At 39.3% G+C, this 27,778-nt stretch overlaps 1 protein-coding gene across 1 annotated transcript in view; it reads right to left on the bottom strand.

The window, feature by feature from the left end:
• LOC131696185 (neurogenic protein big brain-like) overlaps nt 1-27,778 on the bottom strand; it is a gene marked incomplete at its 3' end in the record, with an annotated part of 77,974 nt that overhangs the window by 39,136 nt on the left and 11,060 nt on the right. Inside the window, exon 3 of the mRNA XM_058984727.1 lies at nt 18,411-18,537. Within this exon, the coding sequence (XP_058840710.1) occupies nt 18,411-18,537 (127 nt within the window). The remainder of the gene's footprint in view (nt 1-18,410; nt 18,538-27,778) is intronic.

The raw sequence follows: 27,778 nt of genomic DNA, 5'->3' as shown, positions 1-27,778 counted from the left end.
GATTTAATACCATATTATTCAGAAAATCGACATTTGGTAACTAATTATATTACTAATTACTAATCATTCGATTCAAAATTAATGTTTTGATTTTCATGGCAGTAATGCTGGCTGTAAAGAGTCGTCGTCCTTGACAGGGGGCTGATCAACACAAATGAACACTTCGGATGAATCTATGACATTTCGACGAGTTTTGATTCGAACCAACAACGTTCAGTACTATGTTCAGTTGGCAGGGATGCCACATCTGAAGACATGTCTTTATTTTGAAAACATTTGTAGTGATGTTAAGGCATTTTTACTTGTTGAACACGGGTCACATAAACGAGGCGCGAATGTCAGTTTTTGGTGACGTCATTGAAATCGTTAAGATGACAGATTTTCGGAAAGGCAATTGACAATATTTAAGGTCTTACGGCGGAAATTCACGGATTATTCGTACGTAAATTATACCATATTACACTAGACACGGTGAATAATAAGTGAATCTATGTGATTATTAGCGCAAATTGTAAATTTGCATACCATAGAAAACCTATCTAACCGTAATTTCCACTTCTCAGCATCCCAGACGTCGGCATAGCTTTCTCGTTATCTACCAGGTGCCGATCAAGCGTTAGTAGCAAACAATGTATGACGCCGACGATTTCAAAGACGCCCGCTCGTCGAATGTTTGTACTCTATTTTCTGTAATTAAATGTGAGGACATTAGAAAATGTACCCATTGATTATAGTTACTACATTCATAGCTAGGCGGACACAAAAGTCGAAAAACTGGCAGCTCTTATTCCAGAAAGAAAACATCAAAAATGTTTATTTTCGTTTCCCTATACTAGATTAGGATTGTCGCTGGCATCAGTGGTAGGAACATCATTGTTTTGATCCCGGTATATAACTGTCAAATGGGCCAAATAGAAAAAAGCAAAAAAAATCCTCTATTCGTGATCTAACGCTAGATGTCGACCGCCAGAGGGCACGGAAGTGCAATGATGATGTTTTTATTTTCATCTGTCAAAACACATTGGACAGTAAATTCTGAATTTTTAAAATTCAATCAATATTATAATTAAATGTTATTTCTTCTAATGAAAAGTAATATTGATGAAGAAAATATGTTTCCTACCTCTGAAAAATATCCAGATGGTAAATTTCTTGTTACTTCACTCATATTTGTTCTTCCGGTTTCAATTTATACTAAAATGAAATTCAGAGATGGAAATTTCGATAGAAAACACGATGGTGGGCAAAAATCACTGGATTAAAGAGTGCAGTTGTTGGCAGTCGAGGTTTTCCACTGATAAATCCAATTTCTAGATAAACATTTTCCATATCGAAAACAACCAACCTAACCTCAACAACACAAAAATAATTCCGGATCTCAATAATTCGCAATAAAATATTGAGTTCAACTGAATGTTTTGGTGTCAAACGAAAGAACGAGTGTTTTCATATCACCTGTAATCAAGCTTTTTGTGAAACTATGTGATATTTATTTTAAAACAATTAAAATAGAACAACCATCCTATATCATCAATGCAAGAAAATCTTTTAATCATCATTTGACTAGTACCAAAAATGAAATCTAGTTGGCGCATCGAGCGAAAAAGTTTCACGTTTGAGAGCCAATCGTCGTTTCATAGCGACTAATCATTTTGGTGTAGCCAGCAAAACAATGGCCATTCGTGGCCGGTGTATTTTCATTACATAGAATGCACAAATTGTCTAAACCTGCATTGAATTTTAATAAGTTTTCATTTCTTTGTGCGGCATTTACAAAATCTTTCATTTCATAACAATAACAGTCGAAAATTTACACCGAGAAAAATCGTCATATTGAATCTATTGATTTCACGCATGACTTTTTGCAATTTGTAGCAGCACATCAAAATTATCTGTCACGCATAAATATCATGTGAAAAGTATTGAAATTGCCGTGCCGTAAATCAAAATTATAATAGTATGCCACATAGAAATTTGATTCATAGCCAATTTCACATTATTTTTCGGTCTGCCTCTCGTTTTTTCTGCTGAAAATTTTATGCATGTCTTGTATGCATAAACATTACAGCAGTATAAAAGAGACGGAAATAAAAAAATATGCAAACTCTGTATTTCACCAATTTGAACATTTGTTGTTGCAAACAAGCTAAATTTTTCTGCGTGTACCAAGAATGTGGACCGAAGACTTTTACCAGATAGACGTGCGCCACCTTGACAGATATATACCGAAAACAAAACAAACATGTTTCGAAGCGAAAACAATGGGAACACCAGCGACAATCCTAATCTAGTGTTCTGTATCTACTGTTCCGGCATTTGACATGTTCAATTGGCTCAGTTCACTGTCTCCATCTAACTATGAATACAGGAACTATACTGTTCATTAGTGCATAGGGCTGCCACCTACGGCAAGGTATTCGCCCGGCGATTTTTAGTGACCGAGGTTAAGCGTTAAGAGAAACATGAGTAAACGTTGAAAATTGATAGAAATTGGAATGCAAGCGATCGCTCAACATTCTAGAGCACTTAATTCCGTTTTTATTAAAGGGTTTCCGATCAAAAATTGATCCAACAAGAATGTGTTTAAATCAGTCAAACTTTTTTTCAAGCATCGAACATATTTCTTTTGAAAGTACAGTTAATAAAAGAATGAAGAAAAAGTATTCACTCAAGCTTCCTTTTTAGCGAACGAGAATTGCCGGTGCATTGGTTTGACTCCTTTCATCAAGTTTTGCACAGCCTCCTTGGTCACTATCCTCACCGTACAACGCCAGTTTACATTGAACTGCATCTCTTTCGCGTCTTCTAGAGGTTCCGCCACAGTCTCAATTACAAATATATGCAAAATGACCGTTAAAGCTGACGAAGCATTTTTTTTTCGAGTGTTATGTCTGTTAATCTGTGTTATAAGGTAGACACGGGAAGGCTCGAGAAGGAGCATCGGGAGCAGTTTGTCGAGGAGCATCTGAAGTTGGTTGGAAAGAAAAGCTAAAAAAGCGGTACATCCTATAGTCGGATGAGATTAAGGTTAACATAGTTGAAAACTGATGGAAAACAATAGGTTCGATGTTCAGTGAACCGTAAACAACAAAACATGGAAAACTAGGCATAAACTGTGGTATAAAAACTGATCAAAAGTAAATAATTCGTTCGCAGGAAAATTTGTATCCTGAAGAATTCGTACATCTGCGCATTTAAAATTTAAAGTTGGCAGGAGGAACTAATTTTTGAGAACCGGCAATATTTTTCCCATTTTTTATGCTGAAAGGCTCCTATATCGGAGAGTTTTATTCCGATATTTACGCTTGAAGTTTATATCCGATTTTTACATTTTAATAAATACGAAGCATGTTTTGTTCTTTCAAGTTTTATTGATTTTCGGTTACGCGATCATGCAAAACCACCGAAGACAACGGTTCCAATACTCAGTCTACTTTCTGCTGCGGCCCGTACCAGTTTTATGAGTAGATGGCATATTACGGAAAATCTATGATCGGAAACTGCTAAGAAAAACTTCTCTACGGAAAAGAAATACCACTAACTGAACCCCGAGCGGTAGTCAAATTTGTGGCTGTTGTTCAGGCCAAAATGGAAACTGTAAAAACTGTGTCTCGCAGCTGAAACTCAGCAGTCGGCATCATTGGCGAGGAAGCAGTTGGGAAAAATAACTGGTTCACACTCGTAACCCGTCAGTGCAAGAGGCAAAGAAGAACATCTAATTGTGAGCACAAAGGTAGCATTAACAGTCTCTAATATTTAGGGACCATCCATAAATGACGTAGCATTATATGGGGGAGGGGGGAGTTTTGTATTTTGTGATGATGTGAGACGACAGGGGGTGGGGGGGGGGTAGGTGGTCATGTCATGTTACGTAGCTTTTTTAAAGGGGAATAGGGGTTGACCTGATGTCACGACAATCTTACCCGTTTCATCTAACTAACATCGTTTTTGATTTTTTTTTAATTTTTTACGGGGACAACGAGGGGTGTGAGGGTTACCGTCAAGCTACGTAATTATCAGGGGGGTATATAGAATTTTGTGACGAAATGCTACGATGGGGGAGGGGGGGTGTTAAAAATCACTCAAAAAATGCTACGTCATTTATGGATCATCCCTTATTTAACGGTAAGCGTGACCGCTTCTCTTTCCCGTGGGCTTGGGCTCAATCCCAGCCTAGGTCGTTGAGATTTTCTGAGGCGAAAAATCTTGGATCACGTCTCCCACACACACAAAAATAATGAAATTTAAACGACATGTAAATCAATATGAATGTAAACATACAAAGATTGAATCAAAACTTTGGTTAAAAATTACGTTAAAATCAATGCACTCAATTGGAGCATCAAAAAGTATACAATGTTACACTTCCATTCGTGTAATATTACATGTCATTCATTTTACAGCAATAAGCATGTAAAAATACATTGAAGTGCATTGGTTTTCCGTTTGAAGAAACTGTAATTTTCAATCCACGTGTAGAATTATAACAAAATTCGTTGAAGAAAGCACGACAAGTCGTGTGGATTTTTAGTAGAACTTAATTTTACATTTATATTCATGCTCCAAATATGTGCATGAAAATAAACTTAAAATTACAAGATATTTTTTTCTGTGCAGTAAATCCATCCGGTCAGTGTGTTTATGGACAAAATATCTAGAGTGATAGACACTCAGTGTGAACAGAGGACGACGGAAAAAATATGAATAAATGAAAACAAAAAAATCTTTAAAAATGCCATTGTTTTGTTAAGCTATCGCATTGAGCTGCATAAATGCATAAATGAATTATTTAAAAAATGCGAAACTAGATTAGACAAACTCCCTGTTTTAGTAAGAATAAATGAAAAAGACGTCAAATTTATACTGTTTAAAGACTGAACTACCGATTGCATAAACTAATAATGGCTAATACTAATAAATATCTTGAAAATATCAACACTTCAGTTTACGTCCTGTGAAGTGAACATGTGGCATTGAAATTATTTCCGTACACACCAAAATCTTCCCATTCAACAGTTTGTTCTTCCCACTGCACTGCACTGCGACACCATTTGTTCAACGTTGATGAGGTCAACTTACTTAATTTACTCCCCCTATCCGTCAGTTCGAATGTCTTGCCGCACTTCGAAATGAGCACTAATTAATACCGACGAAAGATTGTTCCCGAGTAGATAGATATGATGCTTTTCCAAGAAGCTACAAGAAACAGAAAAAAATGCAGTGCAGGGAACCAGATCAAATTGTACACATGGATTCTCCTGTCAAAACCAAAATGCGCTGCCATTTTCACTCGGGAATTCCGATGAAATTTACAACCGTACACATCTGGATTTAGCAGCCGAAATAATCCAACCTAGCCAAACGAGCCGAAACGTTCGCAGTTACCAGGCAAATATCGATCCTGGAGAAACCCCCTCTTCCATATGGGGAAGAATCATAGAAAACAATAGAAACTACAAACGATGCCACAGCTTCAACAACAGTTGCGACCTGAGTATGTTGCTGTGAAAGTGTTCAATTTGTAGTTCCATTCGAAAATTTCTTTCCCCATCCCCACCGAATGGAGGAGAAAATTTATGAATGCTAATGGTTCAGTTTGCCAACCCTCCCGGGAGTGTTGAACGGGGTATCACTTTTCCCCGCACCATGAACCGCTTCCGGAGTTGGTCAAGCAAACGCTGTTTGGAATATGGATGCTGACGATGGAATGCTGGCGATTTTTTTTTCTTTCGAGAAAAACGATTTGGACAGTGCCGGGGTTATTACTTGTACACAAAGCTACTCGTATCTCGCAATAAATGTATATAGAAATATATTTGGCAAGGAATTTAGTCCGGCAGCAGAGGAAAAACGGAAATATGAGTGTTTTACTTGCGGAAAATGGTTGAAGCAGGGTCGGTTGCACTCGTTGCAACCGACAATTTGGAACGAATATATTTTCCCACGGAATTTCATCCGAAAGTGCTGGTTGACACCGGTTTTGAGAATGAATAATTGTCACGTCGGGTAAATAGGTCACCGGGTTTCTCGAAATTAAAGCAATTGGTTTGAGAGCAACTACAGGTTTTGACATTTAGAAATGAGTTTCGTTCCTTTGATTTATTTTGAAAAAATATGAAAGGAAGGAAGTCTTATTAATTATGAATCTGCGGTTGCAAATGAATCCCAGGCTCACCATATGACTCAGATAACACAAAGAACTATAAGCACAACAGACGCTCGCGGTTTTTTTTCCTCTTCAAATCATCTGGCCATCCCGAGGATCCAATCTTTTCGCCCGTCAGGAAGCACAGGAAGCAGATTTTGCGGTAAATCATTAACAACACCAGCAAGCAGATTACGCGTACCATCTGCGTTCCCGCGTGTTTGTTCCATCCATAACTACAATGCATTGATGTCCAGACAAGGGCACTCTCTCACTTCGCTTCAGCAGAATAGAAGAGCGGAAAAACACACATTGTTCGCTGATTCCCTGCCTGTTGCATTGCCTGGCTCGGCTTTGCTGGATGGCTAATGTCGGTCGTCAAGCACTTCCAATAAAGCGGAGGAAGAAGGATGATGATGATGCTACCGAAGAAAATGTTCTTTTCTTCAGCGAGACGAGCGACGAGAAAAGATTGAAGGAAGCCTATTTCTTGAGGATCTTCCTCCACGGTACTTATGATTCGTTTCTCATGCTGTCTCGGCGCAACAGCTTGAGGAGGCATAAAGAACCGCAGCAAAACGGGACAGAAGGTTCCTCCCGATCCGACACGAAAGATCGGTAGCTCCGTACAACATAATACACGATGGACCCGCGCAGATGTTCCAGGTTCCATATCTTCCTTTGTGCTCCGTTCTGGAGAATTGGATTGGAGAACAAAAGTGCGATTTTGTCTTCTTTTGTGAGAAAGTACAGAATTGGACTTTTATATAAATGATGAATAGCATTCGATAAACAAATAGAATAAATCATGCTCAGTGCATTCAGACGCATCGATGGATGGAAGGATTCGGTAAAAGTGTGGAAAGTGAAATCCGTCACGTCACTCGATTGCGTTGCGACACAATCAAAAAAAGGAGAGAGTGATGCAGCTGGATTCTTTGTCCCTGTGTACACATCCCCAGCAACCGATGGGATTAAATCATTTGGCCAAACCGAAAATCCCTCACACTCGAGTCACGCTCGATCTTGGTCCAACAGTCAGTCGGTCGTGTCACTGCGATTAATTTCTTATTATGGTACCTGGGTAGTAAACCTTTCTCGAGCTAAAGGTGTGCGCTGCCGCCGTAGCTCGCATTAACATGCGCAACAGGCTTCAGTCTCAGTTTGCACCTGGCGTCCACGAAGCATAACCCGATCCCAATTTAAATCGTACGCACAACTGCGGCAGCAGCAACAGCGGGCCATTAAGCCCGAACTCAGCGAGAAGGGAAAAATTATCATATCGAGACAACGGAGTGAAAAAAATAGGCGTCAGGGGTGTAGCAGAGGGAGGGGTTGGGCGAGAGTGTCTTTTGGTAGTGAATTTAATGAAAGATTTTTTTAATTAATGCAGCTCTTTAAATTAGTAGTGAACAGTTTCGATAATCTTGTCAATTAAACTGATTATTTTTATATACCAATTAATGGTAACCAATTCATCATTCCTAAGCCATCTATCAGTACGTGACAAAGCGAATCGCTTGCAATTGGGAAGTGATTTAATCTTGTATTCAACTTACTGGATTTTTTTTTTTAAATTCTAGATAAAAAGTCGTCATGATTGATGTTTCTTTTGACAACGGACCACAATTCCTCCTCCGCTGCCTCGTTCATTAATGGAGTACCGTGTTGGTATACTACCCACTCAGATCTCGGTACCGAGAGAAATCGTGCTGCCAGGGAACTCTCGGTTGGAGTAGGGTAGATAACCGCCGGATAATATTCAAGTAGATCTCGGATATTATCCGCGTAACGGTGTTGGGAGAAATTCCTTCGTCGGGAAACTTTCAGTCAGAGTAGGGTGAATTCACCGCTGGGAACTATCCGAGTAGATCGTGGCAAAGCTGGGAGCTGAATGACTTACGGAAATAAGAGCTAAATTGCTCATGGAATCAGTAGAAAAACTCTAGTAAGAGAACTGCGGAGAGAAAAACAGCATTTTTGGCAACGTATGCACCGGCATTGTATGGCAACACGTCCAATGTTATAAGGATAGGCAATGTTCGATTGGATTCGTTTTTTGACAGCTAAACGCGAATCCAATCAATCCAAAATGGAGGCTCCGCAGTTCTCTTTCTAGAGTTTTTCTAGGAATCAGCATCTAAACGGCTCACTGGGACGAGAACTAGATGGCGGCATAGCAAATGGAGATAGTGAATAGTCAAGAGCTAAATCGAAGCTCAATGGACGAGTCATTTCATGTTTCATAAGAGGCCCCAAGATAGAGCAGAAAAAAGAAGTGCGATGAAAGTGAGTCGTGAGTCTCACACAGTGGCAATACACTACATGCTTTTAAAGACCTTTAAACCTTACTAAAACCCGTTGGAAACCCCATCTGATGGGCTCAAGTATAACTCAGCTCCCTTAAAAAGACCATAAATGTGGTTGGTGGCAAACAACCCAACCAAAAAACATCAAAAAATGGTCTCAATAATGCTTAAATACACCAAAATGTGGCTTTTGTTGGGATCTATTGGATCATGGTGGTGGAGATATTTTTATAGGTTAATCCTATTTCAAACACTATCAAAACAACAATACTGTGTGGGTGAATTGGTGTCATGAACCAGGCACAGCACGACAACCGGACTTCGCCGAGTGAGCCCATATCACAACCCAGTGCCGGTATACCAAATCATCCGGTAATCCTTTTGGCAACTTCAAATCACAGACTCATTTTCAGTGGATGCACATGACATCGTTCCAGAGATTCACGACAACCTCCTTTCTACCAATACACTGCCCGCGAAGCTCCTTCGTTGGAGTTAACGAACGACACCACATCGGCCACAGTTACGGAGCTGAAGCACTGAGCAATATCACATATCTCCCTACAAGGTTAAGAGGGACTTGGAGCTCTAGGAGGCGCAAACCTCTATTCCGGTATAAAATACCCAGGTCGTGACAATTGCAGTAAATCATCCAATGACAACTACACCACCTCCCGGCTCACACTCGTTTTACAGTGGATTATAAATGGCACCGATAGCTGTTGGGAGGATCTACAGCTGATAATCGTCCAACTTCAACCAATATGCTTGGCTCTTCAAGAAACATACATTCGGGCCAAGACTAATCCCGGACCGTAGCTCGGTAATCGGTGTTCGTGGGAGACTAGAAGCGGAGATAACATTTTCAGACCTTCGGCCTCGGAGTCCGGATTGACATTTAATCAGCACCGATGCAACTCGATACAGAGCCGTGGCACGAACCATATTCTAACCAGTAAGATGTACGGTGGTCTCTGTCTACATTCCTGAAAAAGGGCGCAATATCGGTACAAAACTGAAGAACATGCTGGAGTAAATAGATACCCCCGTCTTGGTGACTTCAACGCCCATCTTTCGCCTTGAGAATCTGACAGCAGCGATCAGCGAGACAACTAAATTGTTGAAATCATGAACAAATGCAGTGCTGACGAAAGCTTCACCTATGTTCGAGGCCAATACTTTTCGGTCCTATCTATCTGTTTGCTCCGCGGACCTCGTTCTTGCAGACCCCGGAAATAGCAACCACCTTCCAATTCAGATAACTTACGATCGTTACCAGCCACTACTCACATTCAGTGCTAACTATCCGAGAGTGCAGATTGGGTCACCTACGAGGAGGCAATCATGGACTCTATACAAGCGACCAAAGAATGGCCAAACTCGTCCAAGTTGCTGAGCGATGCATTCCTCGTACAAGTAGCAAGCCGCCATCTCGAGTCTCCAATTGGTGGAATCCTACATCGCGGAGAAGTACTCCGAGTGCTGAAAAAGACCCCCACTGACGCGCTCTAGGATTCCTTAAAATAATCTATGGGATTCCTTGAAATAAACCTCCTTAAAACTACACAAAAATATATCGAGAATACAGAGGCACAAATCTCTCAGAACTAGCGCGCTTCCACAGAACTTGGGGCAGACCCTGGATCATGAGAAGTCCGAACACCGACACCAACACCTACCCGGTTCAATACGAGTTAGCTAAACTGCGAAAACATGATAAACCAACGATTTCCGAACTATCCTCCCATTCAGATCTACACTGGCGCGTTCAAGCTCGAAAAAATGGCCGGAGTGGGGGTCTGCGAAACAGGAGCTGGCCTGGCCTGCCTCCGCCTACCCCAAGTTATTCCGTTTTGTTGACAGAACCTGAGGTCGCATAGAAATTAGAGGGGGTACCGACTACCATTCCATTTCACTTCTTGGGCCGTTAATAAATTACGTAACGCAAAATCCTAAATTACGTAACGTAAAATCCTCAGTAAAAATATCTTTCGTAACGTTCTAGCCTCTTATGTTCCATTTTGTCATACCCTCCCTCCCTAAAAGTGGTACGTCATTTATCAATGGCCCCTTGTCAGTCTTGTTCGCCCTGAAAACCGAACCGTTATTCCATCCTTATATTTAGGCTATTAAGAGCACTTGAGACTCGGTTATTGCGAAATCAGCAAGGGCGGAGAAGCGGGCTCATCGGCAGCTCGTTGGATATAGTCACCCTTCGGCGAATATCGTCTCCGACTTCAAGGCAAAAGCTATGGCTCACTCACAGCTACTAGAAGAACCCACCCGATTACCTCAAAAATTCAGCAGGACCTGCATGATGAACCGGCCGGAAGCTCGAGCAGATAACCCTCTCTCGTCTACGCGTTGGACACCCAAAGATAACCCACATGGTGTAGTAAATAAAGGCTTGCCGCGGAACATCTTCTGATCGATTGTTCTGAGTTTCAATATCTCCGGAACCACCACCAACTAATTCAATTCGAAACATTCTAGTTAACGATCCAAGTCATGGGACCCTTATTTAATTTTTGATAGATGCTAACATTCTCAAGAATATATAGAAACCCCCACAGGCCCGTCGGAAGATCGGGGTTCCGGGCCTATTCTAGACTTAGTCACATCAATTCCTTGGGAATGACTAAACGTGGTTTCAAATGGATAGTCCGGAGGTGAGGTGAACAGGTTTAATTTTTTGTTGTTATCACGACGCTGAATCCCTCTGTATAATGACTCGCCATTTCTATCGTTTGTTTACCATTTATCTGTCAGTTTCATTCCAATCGAGTATAAGACCTGTCAAAAGCACTCAATTGGAAGAAAATCGCTTCGAATCCTTCTCGAACGAGGGCCACTGACAGGTCTCGATTGGAATGACACTGACAGATAAATAGTAAACAAAAGATAGATAGAATACTGTCTCCATATATTCACGGACTGAAACATAGGGGCTCGCTCTAGCGTATAGAGTACGTTCCAATCTGAAACAGTGTTAGTGCAATCGGCGATTTGTTTTCCTCCACCTGCCATAACGTTATGATAGGTTGAGGAAAACAAATGGAAAATAACTTTTCGGTCGAATTATTGTCGGGATGGAGCCTGAACAACCGGTATTGTACGTGCCTGGTATGAGTAGTGTGTAGTGTGTAGTAGTGTGTGTCAAATGATTTTCCTAGAACTTTATTGACTTGTTTGATGTCTACCCGATCAGAAAGAAATAACAAGATTATAACAGAACGCAATTTTTGTTACATATTGTGTTATAAATTAGGTCTCGTTAGTAGTTAAAATAACAGAAATTTATAACAAGTAGCAATGCGAGATATAGTTTTGAAATATTTCTGTTATGTGTTTCTGATCGGGTAGGACTCCAACACAGTTACAATGTGTATATACATCTATGTATACGCGATGTGTACGATTCTTCATCTGATTTAACCTCATTTGGCAAAAATTACACCCAATTTAACCTCAATTTCGCACTAACACAACTGTGCATAGATTAGTCAATTGAGTAATGTCTGTACACATTGCAACTGTGTCGGTGTTCTAGACGTCAAATAAGCCAATTGTATCCCATTACTTTGACATGTCTTTACCCGAGGCACTATGTGTCAAACTAATGGGCCTAGCATATGTAAGAGCGAGATAATAAACCATCAGTGTTAGCAGCGGCATGTGACCTCTAGTAGTTATAATCAGAGATGATTGTATAGAGATGCGCGAAGACTGAAGCCAAAAGTTCCAATCGAACCCAAAACAACGGTTCCAAACGGGCAATGTAAACAAATATGGCGGATTTAGGAAGTAACTCGTGGGGAGTATTGAGACTGAAATAAAAAAGTATGTAATTATGTTTACATACGAAGAGTGTAAACTTTATATACATACATACTAAATAACTTTCACGATAATAATAAAGTACGAATAAATTTAAACACAGTTTTCTCCTATTATCGAGATATTCGTCATAAATATCAATTTTGAATGACATCAGCAAAGTGCCAACTGTGCCACAATGTTGCTATTACTCATCAACTGTATTTTCGATATATCCTCTCTAGTGCAGCGAAAACCATGTACATGGGCTCAGTTACGTGAATCAAGGCGTTTTAGAGTTGCATGATTGAGTATTTTATGAAATATTTCTTAAAAGAAATTCGTCAAGCTTTCATTAAAACAACAAGTCACTTACTGTTTACACAAAACTCCTGGTTGTCAAAACATGCAGACAAATAATTTGGTAAACCTTGCAGCCAAATTCACTGTATTTCTCTCCGCGTGTCTTTATATTTAAAACATCGTCTTTGGTTATAATCTCTCTTATTCAGAGCCGATCTCTTCACCCTCGCTTAACTTTTAAACCAGGTTCACCAGTACGTTTAAACCGGGTTTAATAGTTTTCACTTTTCTATTAAGCCTAATCTAATCTAATTTGAGTATTCAAGCCAATTCTCCAGAAATTGTTTCATTGAGAATATTTTTTACTACGGACGCTTTATTCACAGACTAGCGAAGTGTCAAAAATTGCAGCCAAACGAACTGTCAAAAAATGCAGTCAAACGAACATGATGGGTTTGAACTACAAACACTTTATATAACAGACTAGCGGAGAGAAAAACAGTAAAACTAGCAACCATGGATGTTAACTGGCATCACGGAAGCTCCCATAAGCTTTGCATGGGCTTCCTCTTGCACTTCCCCTCTCAAAACCCTCATGCTCGTTTGGCTGCACTTTTTGGCAGTCCGTTTGGCTGCAGTTTTTGAAAATTCGCTAGCCTGTGTATAAAGTGTCTGTAGTTTGAACTAAGATAAGACGTGACAATAGGGAAGGGGGGGGGGCATTTTTGTTCCAATTTTACGGCAGAATGGAACTTGGCTGATTCTGACTTTTTGCACCGTAGGCAATGTTACTGCAGGGATAGTGAAATGATGTTTGGCAGTGTTGCTAATATTTCTAGGAAGAGATTGTCATTACTTTTGACAAATACAATTATTATCGTTAGTAAAAAAAAAGTAAAAATGACTAAATATAACAGAAATTGGGCGGCAAAGTGAAACAAGTATTTATCATGCATTTACCGTATACGTGGTTGATAAACTTTTATAAAAATAAGACAGAAACCAAACCATAATCTAAAATTTTTCAAAAAATGGCTTCATCAAAACATATTAAACATCCATGACATGGAAAAACGGTTCCCTTCATCATTATAGTGGATTTAAGATACAAAATACTACAAGCATAAAATAAATTAACAAGACTCCATTTTCATTAATAAAAATAGCAACACTGTTCGGAAGATTTCGGCAGAGTAAAAATATGCGAAAACAAGATTGTCGAAGAAAAAATAAGAAGTCGATTGTCACGTCTTCTCTTAGGCTTTGAGAGGGGAAGTATAGGAGGAAGCCCACCCGATCAGAAGAGCATAACAAAACAATAACACTATTATAACTATGGTTGATATTTGTAACAACTGGAGTTATATTTAGATAACGGAATTGAAAGTGGATTGCGGACAGTTTTCTTTACTATCAATATTATAACATAATCTATTATGAGACCATCAATTTATGAATTTATCGTTTGTTACTAGGTCACTGTCATTAGATGATTATATTTAATACAGTTCTCTCACAGAGGACGTATACTTTTGGAGAAAAAATATATCTAAATTAGTTTTAACTTTGATAAAATCATATCAAATTTTGTTACAAATTTGTTACCATTAGCCAGGTTTTTGTTTTATTTTTTGTTATTTTAACAATTAACCAGCCGGATTTATAACATGTTCTGTTTCAAAATATTTTTGAAATAAATAACTCCAGGTGTTATAAATTAGTTATGTCCTTCTGATCGGGAATGCAAAGCTTATGCCCAGTTAAACTCATTCCGGAACCGGTTCGGATTTCTGAATGGAGTCATTATGGATTCCAAATCAAATGCAACAACCGATTCCGACTCAGAATCGGTTGTTGCATTTGATTTGGAATCCATACTGACTCCATTCAGGATTCCGAATTAAATTCCAAATGGTTTGACCGGGTGGGATCTTTCGTGATGCCAGTTTACATCCATGGTTGTTGTAGTTTTACTGTTTTTGTCTCCGCTTGTAAGTCAAATTAAATACAAGTACAAAACCAACATATTGGTAACAGTGTTGTTATTAATTTCAACAAAATAAAAAGAGGTTGTTTTGCTAGAAAAAAACAGACAGTTGGCGAATCCCTTCCTTAGGTTAAAGTATCCGTTAGGTCGAGTAGTCGTTTGAATAGTCACTGGCACTTCGTTGTCAATCGGGTTGTCAAAAATTGATCGAGTCTTTAAATTTTTATGCATCGCACACAGAATTCAGCATCAACTGTCGCATCAATCTAACCTCGTATGAACCAGATTATATGAAATGAATGAAACACCGATTGCGCGATAATTGTTTTAGTTTCACTTCTACCGCACGCTGAGTCACAGTACTCGTAATAAGGAGAAGCATAATGAATAAAATAATAATTTTCCTAGAAATAAATTAAGCGTAAATCATACTGCAAATATTTCAAACATGTTTCCATCGTTGTTAACATATTGAAAGTACTGCTTTTTCGTCAGACATATGCGAATTAGAATGATTTAATGCCTCATGGAACATTGCAAGCTGGCGTCATCTGAGTGAAAATACTCGAAAAACTTACAGCTTAGCGAACTTATTTACGTGGTGTTAGAATTCGAACCAAGCTTCTTGTACTGGGTTGTATCGAATATTTTCTAAATCCAAGTAAACAAACTCTCTCAACTGTTAGAAAAGTGAGGTTATATATTTTCATGCAACGTTCTTAACAGTGCGAAACCGCGTACACTATTAGCATATCCCCTGTATTCAAACGCTTACTTTCAGATCCAACAGAAATAGCCATTAAAATCCAGCTTTCGAGTTTTCACAATGGATTAAAATTGTTTATAGCTAACGGCCAAAATCATCTATTTTTCTACAGATGAGAAATACAGAATCCAACTTTATTTAGATCAAAATTATGTTTTTTTTTTGAATTCCGGAAATCTAGTTCTTTTCTCACAAGCAGTGCAAAATTAGTTCTTTGTTATAACACTCCCTGAGGACAAAATTTTGTAAACAAACATTTTGTGCTGAAAGGTACAATACTTACTTTAATAAGTTGAGCTTAACGATTCGATTTCATCTATCAGTGTATGGTAGCCGACTTAACCACCACATTTTAAGTCCAAAAAAGGAAACCTACCGTCTATATGGCGATCAAGTCGCCAGTCATATACTGAAGAAATAAATTCGAAATATCAAACCAAACTTATTAAAGTAGCGTTGTTAGAAGAAAAACAACCAGCACCCCTCCAACCAATCGCCAGGCCACGCTTCTGCCGCACTAAGCACCAGTCGATCGAAATGCAGCGGGAAGCCTTTCAAACCGGACCGGACACACACACGTGTTGGCAGGCAGTGATGGTGCCCCCCGGGAAAGCCTCGACAAAAGAACAACCGATCGTAATTGCCGGGTGGCAGTCATCAGGCAGCAGCAAAAAAGGCTATCCTTTAACTTGATGTTTTTTGTTCCTGTCTCTTTTTTTTAATATTTTGAGGTCCTAAAACCAGAGCCCGAAGCAATCAGGGAAACGCGCGCGATCGGCAGCTGGCACGAATTCCTGCAGAGTGCCGTCCTTAATGCATTCCAAGACAAGCTAAATTTCGTTCGAAATCTTTTCTAGCGCAAGCTGGGTTGCCTTTCTGGCTTAGCCGGTAGAATGATCGTTGAAAATAGATGGAAAATTGACCTGCTTCATGTGGATCGGGGGAAAAAAAGGAGACTGCGTAAAAGATTTGTTCTGATTCCTGACATAAAAAGAGAGAAATACATCTGCGTGGGTTCGGTTTTTCGAAGATAAACGACAACTGTTGCTCTCGAGGGTGCAACAGGCACTCGGAATGCAATCTGTGCTTTGTACCGTAAAAAGTACAGTTCTCTGTGATGTTCAGCAATTTTTGCTGAACCAGCGAGTAGAATAGAATGCGCCCGGCGGGAATCACGTGATCCGATATCGTAACGATCTTGCTATACATCTAGCGATAATGACTGCTGCAACTGGCTAATTTTGACACTCCCACACGCTTTCGACGAATTCGGTGATTTATGATAATTTCGTCACAGCAGCGCTTGCCAGTGTTTAAAAGAACTCGGTCCCCAAACAACATAAAACGATTTTCTAATTCATGCCTATCAAAACATCCGTTGACGTTAATTGTCGGCCAAGATCGGCACGGCGACGTTACGTGGCGTGATCCTACGCTGCACGGGCAGCAGCACGTGAGAATGCGCGTAACTCACTGCACTGAGAGGATCTATTAATCTTCATTAGTTGAACCTTAGCTAGATAATTGCTTGCGTCGGAGTTTTTGGGTGATCTAACGTCAAAATTAAAACAATCGACAATTTACCCCAAACTAGCATGAAGTCTACCAGCTCGAAAGTGCAGAGCTTGGCGGCAGTCGCAATCTCGCACCGAATTATTAGTAAACATACGAAGTGAGCACGAGCTGAGTGGGGGGCGACTGGCCTGACAAGAACCACCTGTTTCTCCAGACCTGGCGCGACGACCGATGCGGAACTGGACTCATTGTAATGCGATCCGAGTTTGCTTGCAGACCGCGGCCGGGTGGGCACACAAGAGCCGCACACTTCGCCGGTTGTTTTGGTTCGTTGCGTTCACTATGGATCTGGCGGTGCCTGTTTCAAAGCCGGGGAGAGTGTTGATGACGGATTTTTGTTTTCGTCGGAAGGGTTGCTGCACTTTTACTTGCCGAGACGGTCGACGGTGTGTGTTTTATGGGAATGTGCATCTTGTTACCAAATTGGATAACACGGTGTGGGTTTCACGACCGTTGAACCTTTGAGGGGGAATGTGTGATTTTTCGCTGGGGTTATTTTTTCTCTTTGGAACAACGAGAGACCAACAGTCGAACGTTTAATTGCATTATAGAAATTTTCCATGTTAGGTGAAACGAGTAGGTTAACTATTCTACATTTATGGCATTTTCGTTTGTAACTGTGAACTACACCGGTGTAGTCGGCGATAGACTCATTCAATACACCCAAGTTATTGTCAGTCAGTTTTTGCACTACACCGCTGTTAACACCAAGAAAAAACAAAAAGGCTTAGCTCAATACAAAACGCGGTTTGCAAGTCAATCTGTAAATTTTTTTTAACATATTTATCTGTCAACCTTTATTTTCAAGTACAGAATTCCAAATGCAAACTCTCTTCTTCTCCAGTGTAGTGTCATTAAGGTAAAATTCTTGAAGCGATCTCATGCATGAACAGCTGCTATTATTCTGGTTTGCTGTATACTCCGTTTGAACTCAATTTACCCTTTAAAATTTCTCCTAAAAGCGAAGTAAAACAGCACAAGCACAAGATGCCAGCCCATCACAGTCAAAGTAAAAGCATAAAAAATCACCTCGAAGCTCCACAGTCTGTAATTTTATATTCCACAACTCTTTCCACGCACGTCGCCGTTGTAATACTTCCCTCCCCTTAACCCCCGAAAGAGGACCTCTTCTGTCGAAAAGCAAAACAAGCACCGGCAGCAGAGCCCCGAGTGGCTGACAGTCGAAATTTTAATATCACCTGCCCTGAGTTTTTTTTTTTTGTTATTGCTCGACGTAAATATTCTTCAACTTGGCGAACCGGGTCGGACCGACCCCTTTGCTACAGAGCAGCTATTATAAGGTTGTGACCGAGCCAGTGCCAGCCAGCGGCTAAAGGGCACATTCTCAATCTGCTGAAATTCTGCCCGCTGTAAGGCGCCGCCGCCGCCACGAACATCGGCCTTTGTTTGATCTCATGATTATCACAGTTTTGCAGTGAGTATCAACGCGAAATGAGACGCGGTAGGATTTGGTTAAACACTGTCCCAAGGCAAAGTAAAATTACTTACCCGTAAAGCAGGGCAGCACCAGCTATCGATCCACCGCACTGTGCTGTCGTGTAGAGAATGGCACGCAGTGGCGATATCATGCGGGTTACCGCCAGCGCGATGGTTACGGCCGGGTTAATGTGGGCACCTGGAAAGAGAATGAGAATGGTCGGATTAGTTGATGAGGTAATAATTATTTTCCACGAATGTTTACGAATGAGATAATCGACTGTCGAAAAGAATAAATTTTCAGCCCATTGCCGAATTATTACTGGAATGGTGCCAAGTGTGTTAAGTAATAAAATTTTAGCCCTCGTATAAATAGGTTTGAGAAAATATAGTAATCGGAAAAAAAATTCATCAGCTTAACTGAGCCGTAGCTCTTTTGTATATTCACGGAGTTTAAAAATTAAAAGATAGTCGATGCCCGTTAGATCTTGTGCAAGTGATTCTCTTTTTTTCTCCTTCTGTAACCTTTCAGGGTGACAATTTAACACTGGTTGGAATATATCCTAATTCTACTTACATTCATCGTAGAATTTTTAATTTTAACTCTCCATTTAGTTTGTTTTCACGTTTTTGAGCAGTACTGTTGGTTCAGTTGGGAATATAATCGCTACTCCTGCAAAACGCAAGTAATCCAAAAGCACCTGCCATTCTCGCTGTGGACGATAAACTTAACGAGGATTGCTCTGCTCCACATACAATAACCGAAAAGAACAAAACATGCATAGCAACGGCATCGCCGGGGAAGAAAAAGGTGGTATCTCCGGGACTTTAGGCGGGGATCCAATAATCCGGTAATTTGGCCCCACAGTCGCTAGAGAGGATCTAACAAAGACGCAATGTTAACCTATCCAGCTAACAGCTAAGTGACACTTTTGAAGCAAACAACGATTACACTGGGATCATTCGATTGTTGATGATCCAACAGATTGGAAGAGACCTTCCCTCTCGGTATATAGTAGGAGCAAAAAAGTATTAAATTTGACAAAATAAAAGGCAGTTCACTTTCCTAAACTATATTTAGCGATTTGGTTGAACGCGTAATTAAAATATTAGCGAAAAGCGGAATATTTTTCTCAAAATTTGTAAATAGGTTATAAGTTTATAAGATTTGTTTTTTTTTTATTTTTGTCGTATCGCGCCAAATGTGCAATACTTGGTGACGCATTTTGGTTACCTTGAAACGAAGCGTCAATCGGGTAAAATTTGCAGAGGTGAAAACCCTACCCTATATATAGGAAAAAAATTAACCTCAGAATCATAAGGGACCATTCATAAATGACGTAACGTTTTTAGGTGGGGAGAGTGGGTACGACGAATTGTGGCATTGTTGTGACATATTGAGAGAGGGAGTAAGCTAGAACGTCATGTAACATGATTTTACTGAGGAAATATTTATTTTAAGAATTTGTTACGTAGTAAGGGAGGGGGACTGAGAAATTTGTTACAATGGGTTACACGGGGAGAGTGGGCAGTCAATTTTGGGCAATCTTTGCGTTACGTAATTTATGCATTGTCCTTTAAAAGTCAAAATTACCCAAAATTTCGCCAGACCGGGGAAAATTGACGTGCAACTCGGAGATTATGAGTTCGCCCCCCCCCCCCATAAACTGGAGTATTCGTCCTCCGACTAAAATTCGGAGAGGAGGAATTCCTGTTTGTATAGTTGTAAAAATTCGGTCCAAACATCCACTCAGTGAACCCAGTCATAAAGCACGTTGGGCACGACCTCTACCAGAATTCCAGCTCCAATGACAATCGATTCAGAGTGGGAATTGTTTGTGTCACTGGAGCCAGAGTTCTGACGGAAGCCTGTCGAGATTCTCACTTATTTTCCAGCTGGTTTTACTGAGCGTTTACGTACGATAGACACCTGACAAATCTGTTTTTTGAAATGGGCCAATAAGCACACTGTCAAAATTCACTTTGAGAGGAAATTCTGGACAAATCATTAATCGCCGATTATAAATGGATGTTAACATTTTATGAAAGAGAAAAGTTTTCTCTTTCGTCTGCTTTTGTGACGAAAGAGAAAACTTTTCACTTTCATAAAATGTTAACATCCATTCTCGGCGAGCTACGGTTTGTCCGGAATTTTCTCTCAAAGTGAACTTTGACAGCATGCTTATTGGCCGTTTACAAAAAACACGCGAGAAATTTACGCACAAAGCATAAGGGCATGTTCAGGAGTGTTTCAGTTCTAGATTCATAATTTAGACAGTTCTATAATATAAAACTGAAAATTTTAAAACTAGCACTTGCTGTCCCCAGCAGCAGTTTTAGAGGGTGTTCTACTCAGTTTAAAATTCATGTCTCGCCATGTCTTCAGAATTACTGCATTCAAATTTATTTTCCCCAGTCTATCGGGTCTAAGTGTATGTGATGAAAATTTTGCATGTATTTAAAGCACAGTTTTAAACGTGTTTTAAAATCAACAACAAATAGAACGGCGTCGTATAACAGTTTTAAATTTTAAAACAAAACTGTTTGAATTTATAAAACAAAACGCTCTGCTGGGGATGTGATTGTTTCAGTTCCAGTTCTACTTTGAAACTCCTATACAAAATAAAACGCTCCTGAGAGCATGTTCAGGAGTGTTTCAGTTTCAGATTCAAAATTTTGACAGTTCTATTATATAAAACTGAAAATTTTAAAACTAGAACTTGCTGTCCCCAGCAGCAGTTTTAGCGGATTTTCTATTCAGTTCAAAATTCATGTCACGCCGTGCTTTCAGCGCCACTGCATTCAAATTTATTTTTCCGCTGTCTATCGGGTCTAAGTGTCTGTGATGAAAACTTTGCATGTATTTAAAACACAGTTTTAAACGTGTTTTAAAATCAACATCAAATAGAACGGCGTCGTATAACAGTTTTAAATTTTAAAACAAAACTGTTAGAATTTATAAAACAAAACGCTCTGCTGGGGATGTGATTGTTTCAGTTCGAGTTCTACTTTGAAACTCCTATACAAAATAAAACGCTCCTGAACATGCCCTAATATGGCAATTCTAGAGCTTTTATTCAAAACGTCATAGCTAGCAATGAGAGACTCTGTTTACTTTCTCTTTTGATTTCGACAGCGTCACTATGACACTTTTAATTAATTGTACAGTACAGGGGTAAAGCCAAATTTACACCTTTCCGATCCGATTTAGTGTCGATTCAGTTCTGTGCACGGACGCCAATGTTCTTTCGTACAATTCAACTGGGAGCATTCACATTTGTCCGGCACGGCACCGTACCGGACAAATGTGAATGCTCCCAGTTGAATTGTACGAAAGAATATTGGCCTCCGTGCACGGGACTGAACCGGCACTGAAACGGATCGGATAGGTGTAAATAGTGTTGACTACAGACACTTTATACACTGACTAGCGAAGTGTCAAAAACTGCAGCCAAAAGGACTGTCAAAAAGTGCAGCCAAACGAGCATGATGGTTTTAAGAGGGGAAGTGCAAGAGAAAGCCCATGCAAAGCTTCCCAGTCAAAAAGGGCAAGTTGCTGGCTAGCGGGGGGCTATTTCCCAACTCGGATGCGCTAATTGCCCTACAATTTGCCAGCAATTTGCTGGCAATTAGGGGGCTATTTTATATGCAACATTTGGGCGATTTGTTTGTCTGGAATTTCCATTCAAAGTGGATTTTGACAGTTAGCTTTTAGGCCGTAATCATATGTTTGTCGAGATTTGTGACGTCAGCGTAAGTATTCAATTGAATACAGTACGGCTGGATGTTGTTGGCTCGAATCAAAACTTGTCGAAAGTAAACAAAGTTCATTTCATATCGTCAACCTGGCGCGCAGGTGGTGAAATCGTTAGAATTCAACGAGGTGCTGGAGCGTTGCCAGAAAATTTTAATTTCTAGATTAAATTTTACTAAACTTCCCAGTTAAGCTCAGCCGGAATGCTGGCTGGTTCTAATTCGTTTTCCGGCTCCGGTGACACAACCGATTCAAGTTAGAATGTTTAAAGGGTAGCATTTCGATGCGGCTTAGACGCATAACCGAGGCCGGGCGAGGTGGCCACCGACCCGCCGTCGGGAGCAAGCGAACCTGTGATCCACTCGTTTGCCCGGCTTACTTAAACATAGGGGCTATCCCTAGTTTAAGCGATGTTGCGTAGCCGCATTGGGTGGTGGACACAAAATAAAATTGGCAACGCTAGCAAAATGTAAACACAAATGAACACTCCGGATGAACCTATCGTCAATTGACATTTCGACGAGTTTTGATTCGAGCCAATAATATGGGCCCTTGCGATTTGCTTCGAGCGAATCTAGTCGTCCACTAATTTTTCTAAATCCATGTAAACAGTACAATCGAACTGTCAAGAAAAGTGAGGTTAACTGTTTTAGTAAAGAACCTATTTGGGCCACTAAGCCATATGCTGTTATTGATTTTTGCCAATGCAGATGACGGTGAAAATACGTACTCGAACATTTTTCTCGATATTTTTTGTACGCAAAACAAATAAAAATTATTTTTGTTAAATTGAACTACCTTCATCCCAATCCTTTTGCTGGGATAACTGTCAAAAATCCTAACCCATGTGGCTAAGTTTAATATCCAGTAAGCAATGTATGCTTGTCAAATATATAAAAAAAACCGTACAAGGTGTAAATTGCTTCAAAATCTTGATTGATAATCAAATTGGGACAAATCAGTAGAACTAGAACTCTAGATAAAATTTAGAATAGGACGTAAGTAACAATGAGAGATTCTCTTTGGGGTCTTTCGCTTCTGTTCATTACTCGTCCATTTCAACATTTACTACTTTACTCTTTGCATAATATTCTAGTAAAAACCGTAGGCTTTCGATATGTACTGGAAAATTAGTGCAAAGTGTTGTAATGACGTCGTAATAAACGAAAGAGAAAGTAAACAAAGAGAGGCTCTCAATGTTATCTATGTCATATTGAAAATTTTCTCTAGAACTCCTCAATCTCAATCCTGTTCGTTTAATTTAATAATACTTTAATCAAATGCGCGTGAAATTATGCTATGAACATTTTAAATCTGTTCAGAATACTTTCTTAAACATAAAAACATACTTAATAGCCAACAGGCCAAAAACATTTGAAGTTTATCAAAGGGCCCAATGTAAACGACTAATGTGCTATACAGTGAAAGTAAAGGGCCAATAATCTTTTTTGAGCGAAAATCCGCTCAAATAAAGTAAAATCTTCAGAAATTATTGCATGTTATCAAAATATAGATCAAACTACAACGAATGGGCGCATTGTTTTGATACCTTGGTTTTCAAATAGCAGATTGAATTATGTTAGCAAAATTTCAAACCCATTTTACACGATGCAGTCATTTTGTTTATTGGCCCTTTAAAAAAAAGGCGTGATATGTTCATTTACGTAAAGCCTTGGTTCAGACTAAAGAGACTAGAATAACAAAGAGACGCCATGTTCCGTTTGGAATTCCAATTTAACTATCAATGTCATTCCAAATGAACAAAATCTAAAATTACTAAATATTTTAAAGATAAAAATTATATCCTCAAACGAAATTTGTTACAATACCATAGTGTTTAGAAACGCCAAAAAGAAAATAGCTTGATTTGATGGGAGGACGAAATTCAGTACGAGGGTAACGAATACCAAATGATGCAAACAATTAATTTTGGTTTTGCTGTTGCTGCTATTCCTGCGGATATAACTATGTTTTAGCTGGTCGAGAAACTCAGCAGACCAGAAGACGCAACAGATTTTTTATTGGCTATAAGAAACAAACGGAATAACAACAAAGTTTTGTGAGGCTTGCACATTTGCAGTATTGCTTGTGACCTGTAGCCTGGTTGCTAGCTGAATTGTTTTCACTGAATTAAAATGGCGTCTCTTTGTTATTCTAGTCTCTTTAGTTCAGACCAAAGACAAGACGTGACAATCGGCTTTTTATTTTTCCTTCGACGTTTTTCTTTTCGCACATGTTCACCCAGTGTTGCTATTTTTATTAATGAAAATTAATTAATTTTTTTTAATGAAAATGAAGTCTTGTTAATTTATTTTATGCCGGCAATATTTTGTATCTTCAATGCACTATATTGATGAAGGCTACCGTTTTTCCATGCCGTGGGTGTTTAGTAAGGTTTGATGAAACCATTTTCCGAAAATTTCAGACTATAGTCTGGTTTCTGTCTTATTTTTGTTAAAGTTAATCAACCACGTATACGGTAAATGCATGATAAATACTTGTTTCACTTTGCCGCACAATTTCTGTTCAATTTAGTCCTTTTTACTTTTTCAACGATTTATTTGTCAATCTTTTCCTATAAATAAAGCAACACTGCCAAGCATCATTTCGCTATCCCGTCAGTAACATTGCGTACGGGGCAAAAAGTCAGAATCAACCGATCAGGAGCTGAACCATTCTGACATAAAATTGGAACAAAAACGGATCCGGTCTTGTCTTAGAGCATGTTCAGGAGTGTTTCAGTTCTAGATTCATAATTTTGACAGTTTTATTGTATAAAACTGAAAATTTTTAAACTAGAACTTGCTGTCCCCAGCAGCAGTTGTAGCGGATGTTCTATTCAGTTTAAAATTCATGTCTCACCATTCCTTCAGCATTACTGCATTCAAATATATTTTTCCCCAGTCTATCGGGTCTAAGTGTCTGTGCTGAAAACTTTGCATGTATTTAAAACACAGTGCTAAACGTGTTTTAAAATCAGCAACAAATAGAACGGAGTCGTACAACAGTTTTAAATTTTAAAACAAAACTGTTCGAAATTATAAAAAACGCTCTGCTGGGGATGTGAATGTTTCAGTTCCAGTTCTACTTTGTAACTCCTATACAAAATAAAACGCTCCTGAACATGCCCTTAGGTTCAGACCTGTGCTCCAAACGAGTGCTAGAAAGAGAATGAATTAGTTCACTTCAGGCCGTCTTGTTCTCTTAAAATGTCACTTTAAAACGGGTTCCTTTTTCGGAGCAGTGAGAATTTTTCTAACAATTTAAAAAATTGTTTGAAAGTATGGATGAATTCAATATCGATTACACGATTATAAGAGAAGAAAACAAAATCGCGGGCAAATTTGATCCAGTCCTAACCTATGTATTGAATCAGCTCCTACTTGGTTGATTTGTCAATCAAGAGCTCTCAAAATGCTTGCAAAGGTGTTTTAAAACAGTGCTGCAGTGGCGCATCAATATTTCAAGCAAACTGAATCAAATTCTTGAATGATTCGCGAGAATTCCTAATTTGACAAAAATAGATTAAGTCCAGTTTTTTCGACCGATTCTCATAATCAAAATGTCATTGGATGCGGATATTTCAACATGTCATTACACACAGAAAAGAATATTGGTAAAAGTAAGAGTGATCCGCTCTTAGCAAAAAAAAACAACCAACGCCTACTATCAGATTGAATGTAAATCTTTTAAATTAATCAAGAATAATCCAAATAAAAGTTTTCCTTTTAAGCTAATGAAGAATAGTAATCAAAATAAAAGTTTTATTTTCAAGCTAAGAGTATGTGTTGGTTGTTTTTTGTAAGAGTGAAAAACTCTTATTTTTATCAATATTTTTTCTGTGTGTAGGCGTCTTTGGTAAAATGTTGAAACCATTAACAGCATGAATTATAGATATTAGAGGGCATCCGGGATAAACACTAAATATGAGATAATGTGCGACGGAAAAGCTATACCATCTTATTCCTGCCTGAGAAAATCAGATCTTCTTTCTTTCCCAAGACTTTTGACAATTGCATTTTTATGTTTTCGGCCCTTTCCGATGCAGCTAGTGTTAAAAATACGTAGTCGATCTTTTTATCAGTTCTTGGTACGTTAAATGATAAATTAAAATTATTTCATCAAATTGAAGTTGTAGAATCACGCCATCCATTGAATAACCTCGACTCCTAACAAAAGGTACTGCGGTAGTTGCAAAAGATTCAAAAGGTTGAGTGGTAAACGTAACCGCCACTCATCCCAGTTGATCTCGGTTCAATTCCAGCGGAGTCGTTGAGATTTTTCTGAAGAGAAAAAAATCTGTAGTCACGCCTACCTTCGGAAGGGGAGTCCGGTCCATGAGATGATGAGTCGATACCTAGTCCAGATAGTGAAGTCCCAAACCAGGACGTGTTTACATTTACTTAGAAAAAAATCGTTGCGAAGTTTTTATGGGTTGGACATATATATTTTAACATTTAGAAAGCTGTGCTCTTACGATTAATATAAGAAAAGAATTTTATTCTTCATTTAATGACTCAATTGCAATTTTACCAGAGCATAGACATTGTCTCGGATTTCGGGTGAAATGTCATTTTTTATCGAAAGCCCTTTGCAAATATAATTATGTTCGCACGTCCCTTTGCAAAACATATTTAACAAATAGAAACGGTGTTGTGAAATTGTTGAATGAATCGCTGTCAATAAATGATTTTGAAAAATGACAAATGGTCCTTTCCTGCAGAAAAGATTATGTTCCGAACTCCAACGCTGGCAGTTAGTCAAAAACTGAGTTCAGCACTGATGCCTTCTGCGAAAGAACAAGCGAGGTCCCCACAGTTTTCGGCTGCCAAAAAAAATACTTTCCAAAAAGCAGGTCAACCACCTTTTGATGTACTCGTTTTTGTTTTGTCATGAACCGGGGGTAACCGAGTTCAACTGCCTATACCATACAATTATTATGTCCAGGACCTACGCCGTACTCGTACTCGTAGAGGCTCACTGAACTTGCTCTGCCATAGCCAGTAACCGGTACGAGACACACCACCATCCGTCACCCATCGTTCGTCATCTTGTCTTGGGAGAAAATGGTATCATTATCATAATCATCGCTTTTTAGCATGTACCGAAATATGCAGCTCCCCAGGATCCCTCCCCTGATGGAACAGGACTTTGGATAGGGTAGTGGTACCTATTTCAATTTCACTTTCCAGTTGGTGTCGCTTCAGTGCTCTCTTAGTGTGACCCAACTCAATCAACTCGAGAACGTACATAGAAAATTAAAGAAGAAAAAACAAGCTAAAAAACAGAAATGAAGAACAGCTGCTTTTCACCACTTTTGAATAGCAGCTTTTTTCTCCTTCGTTTACCATGCTACTATACCTACTCCTTGAGAAAGGAAGAAAAAGTTTCAGATCTGCTATAAATCTTTAATTTCCCTGTCTGTTTATCCACGACGTTTCCGAGCCCTTCGCCGTCTAGCGTTGGATCCGTCATGGAACTGAGAGATTAACACGTACGGTGTGGGATTTGCGAGATGAAGACACAGTACCACCAGCGCTAGTGGAAAATAGCTGGAGAGTTTACTAACGCCAATATGATTGGAATTCGGCCTGTTGGATGACGAATGGTGAAGTAAATAAAATTTCTTTGAAAACAGTCTGCACGGTGACTAGTAATGGTAAACCAGGAGTAATGGGTATTTTAA

The sequence above is a fragment of the Topomyia yanbarensis genome, unplaced genomic scaffold (genome assembly GCF_030247195.1).
Source record: "Topomyia yanbarensis strain Yona2022 unplaced genomic scaffold, ASM3024719v1 HiC_scaffold_87, whole genome shotgun sequence".
NCBI lineage: Eukaryota > Metazoa > Arthropoda > Insecta > Diptera > Culicidae > Topomyia > Topomyia yanbarensis.
This window is presented reverse-complemented; position numbering and strand designations above follow the sequence as displayed.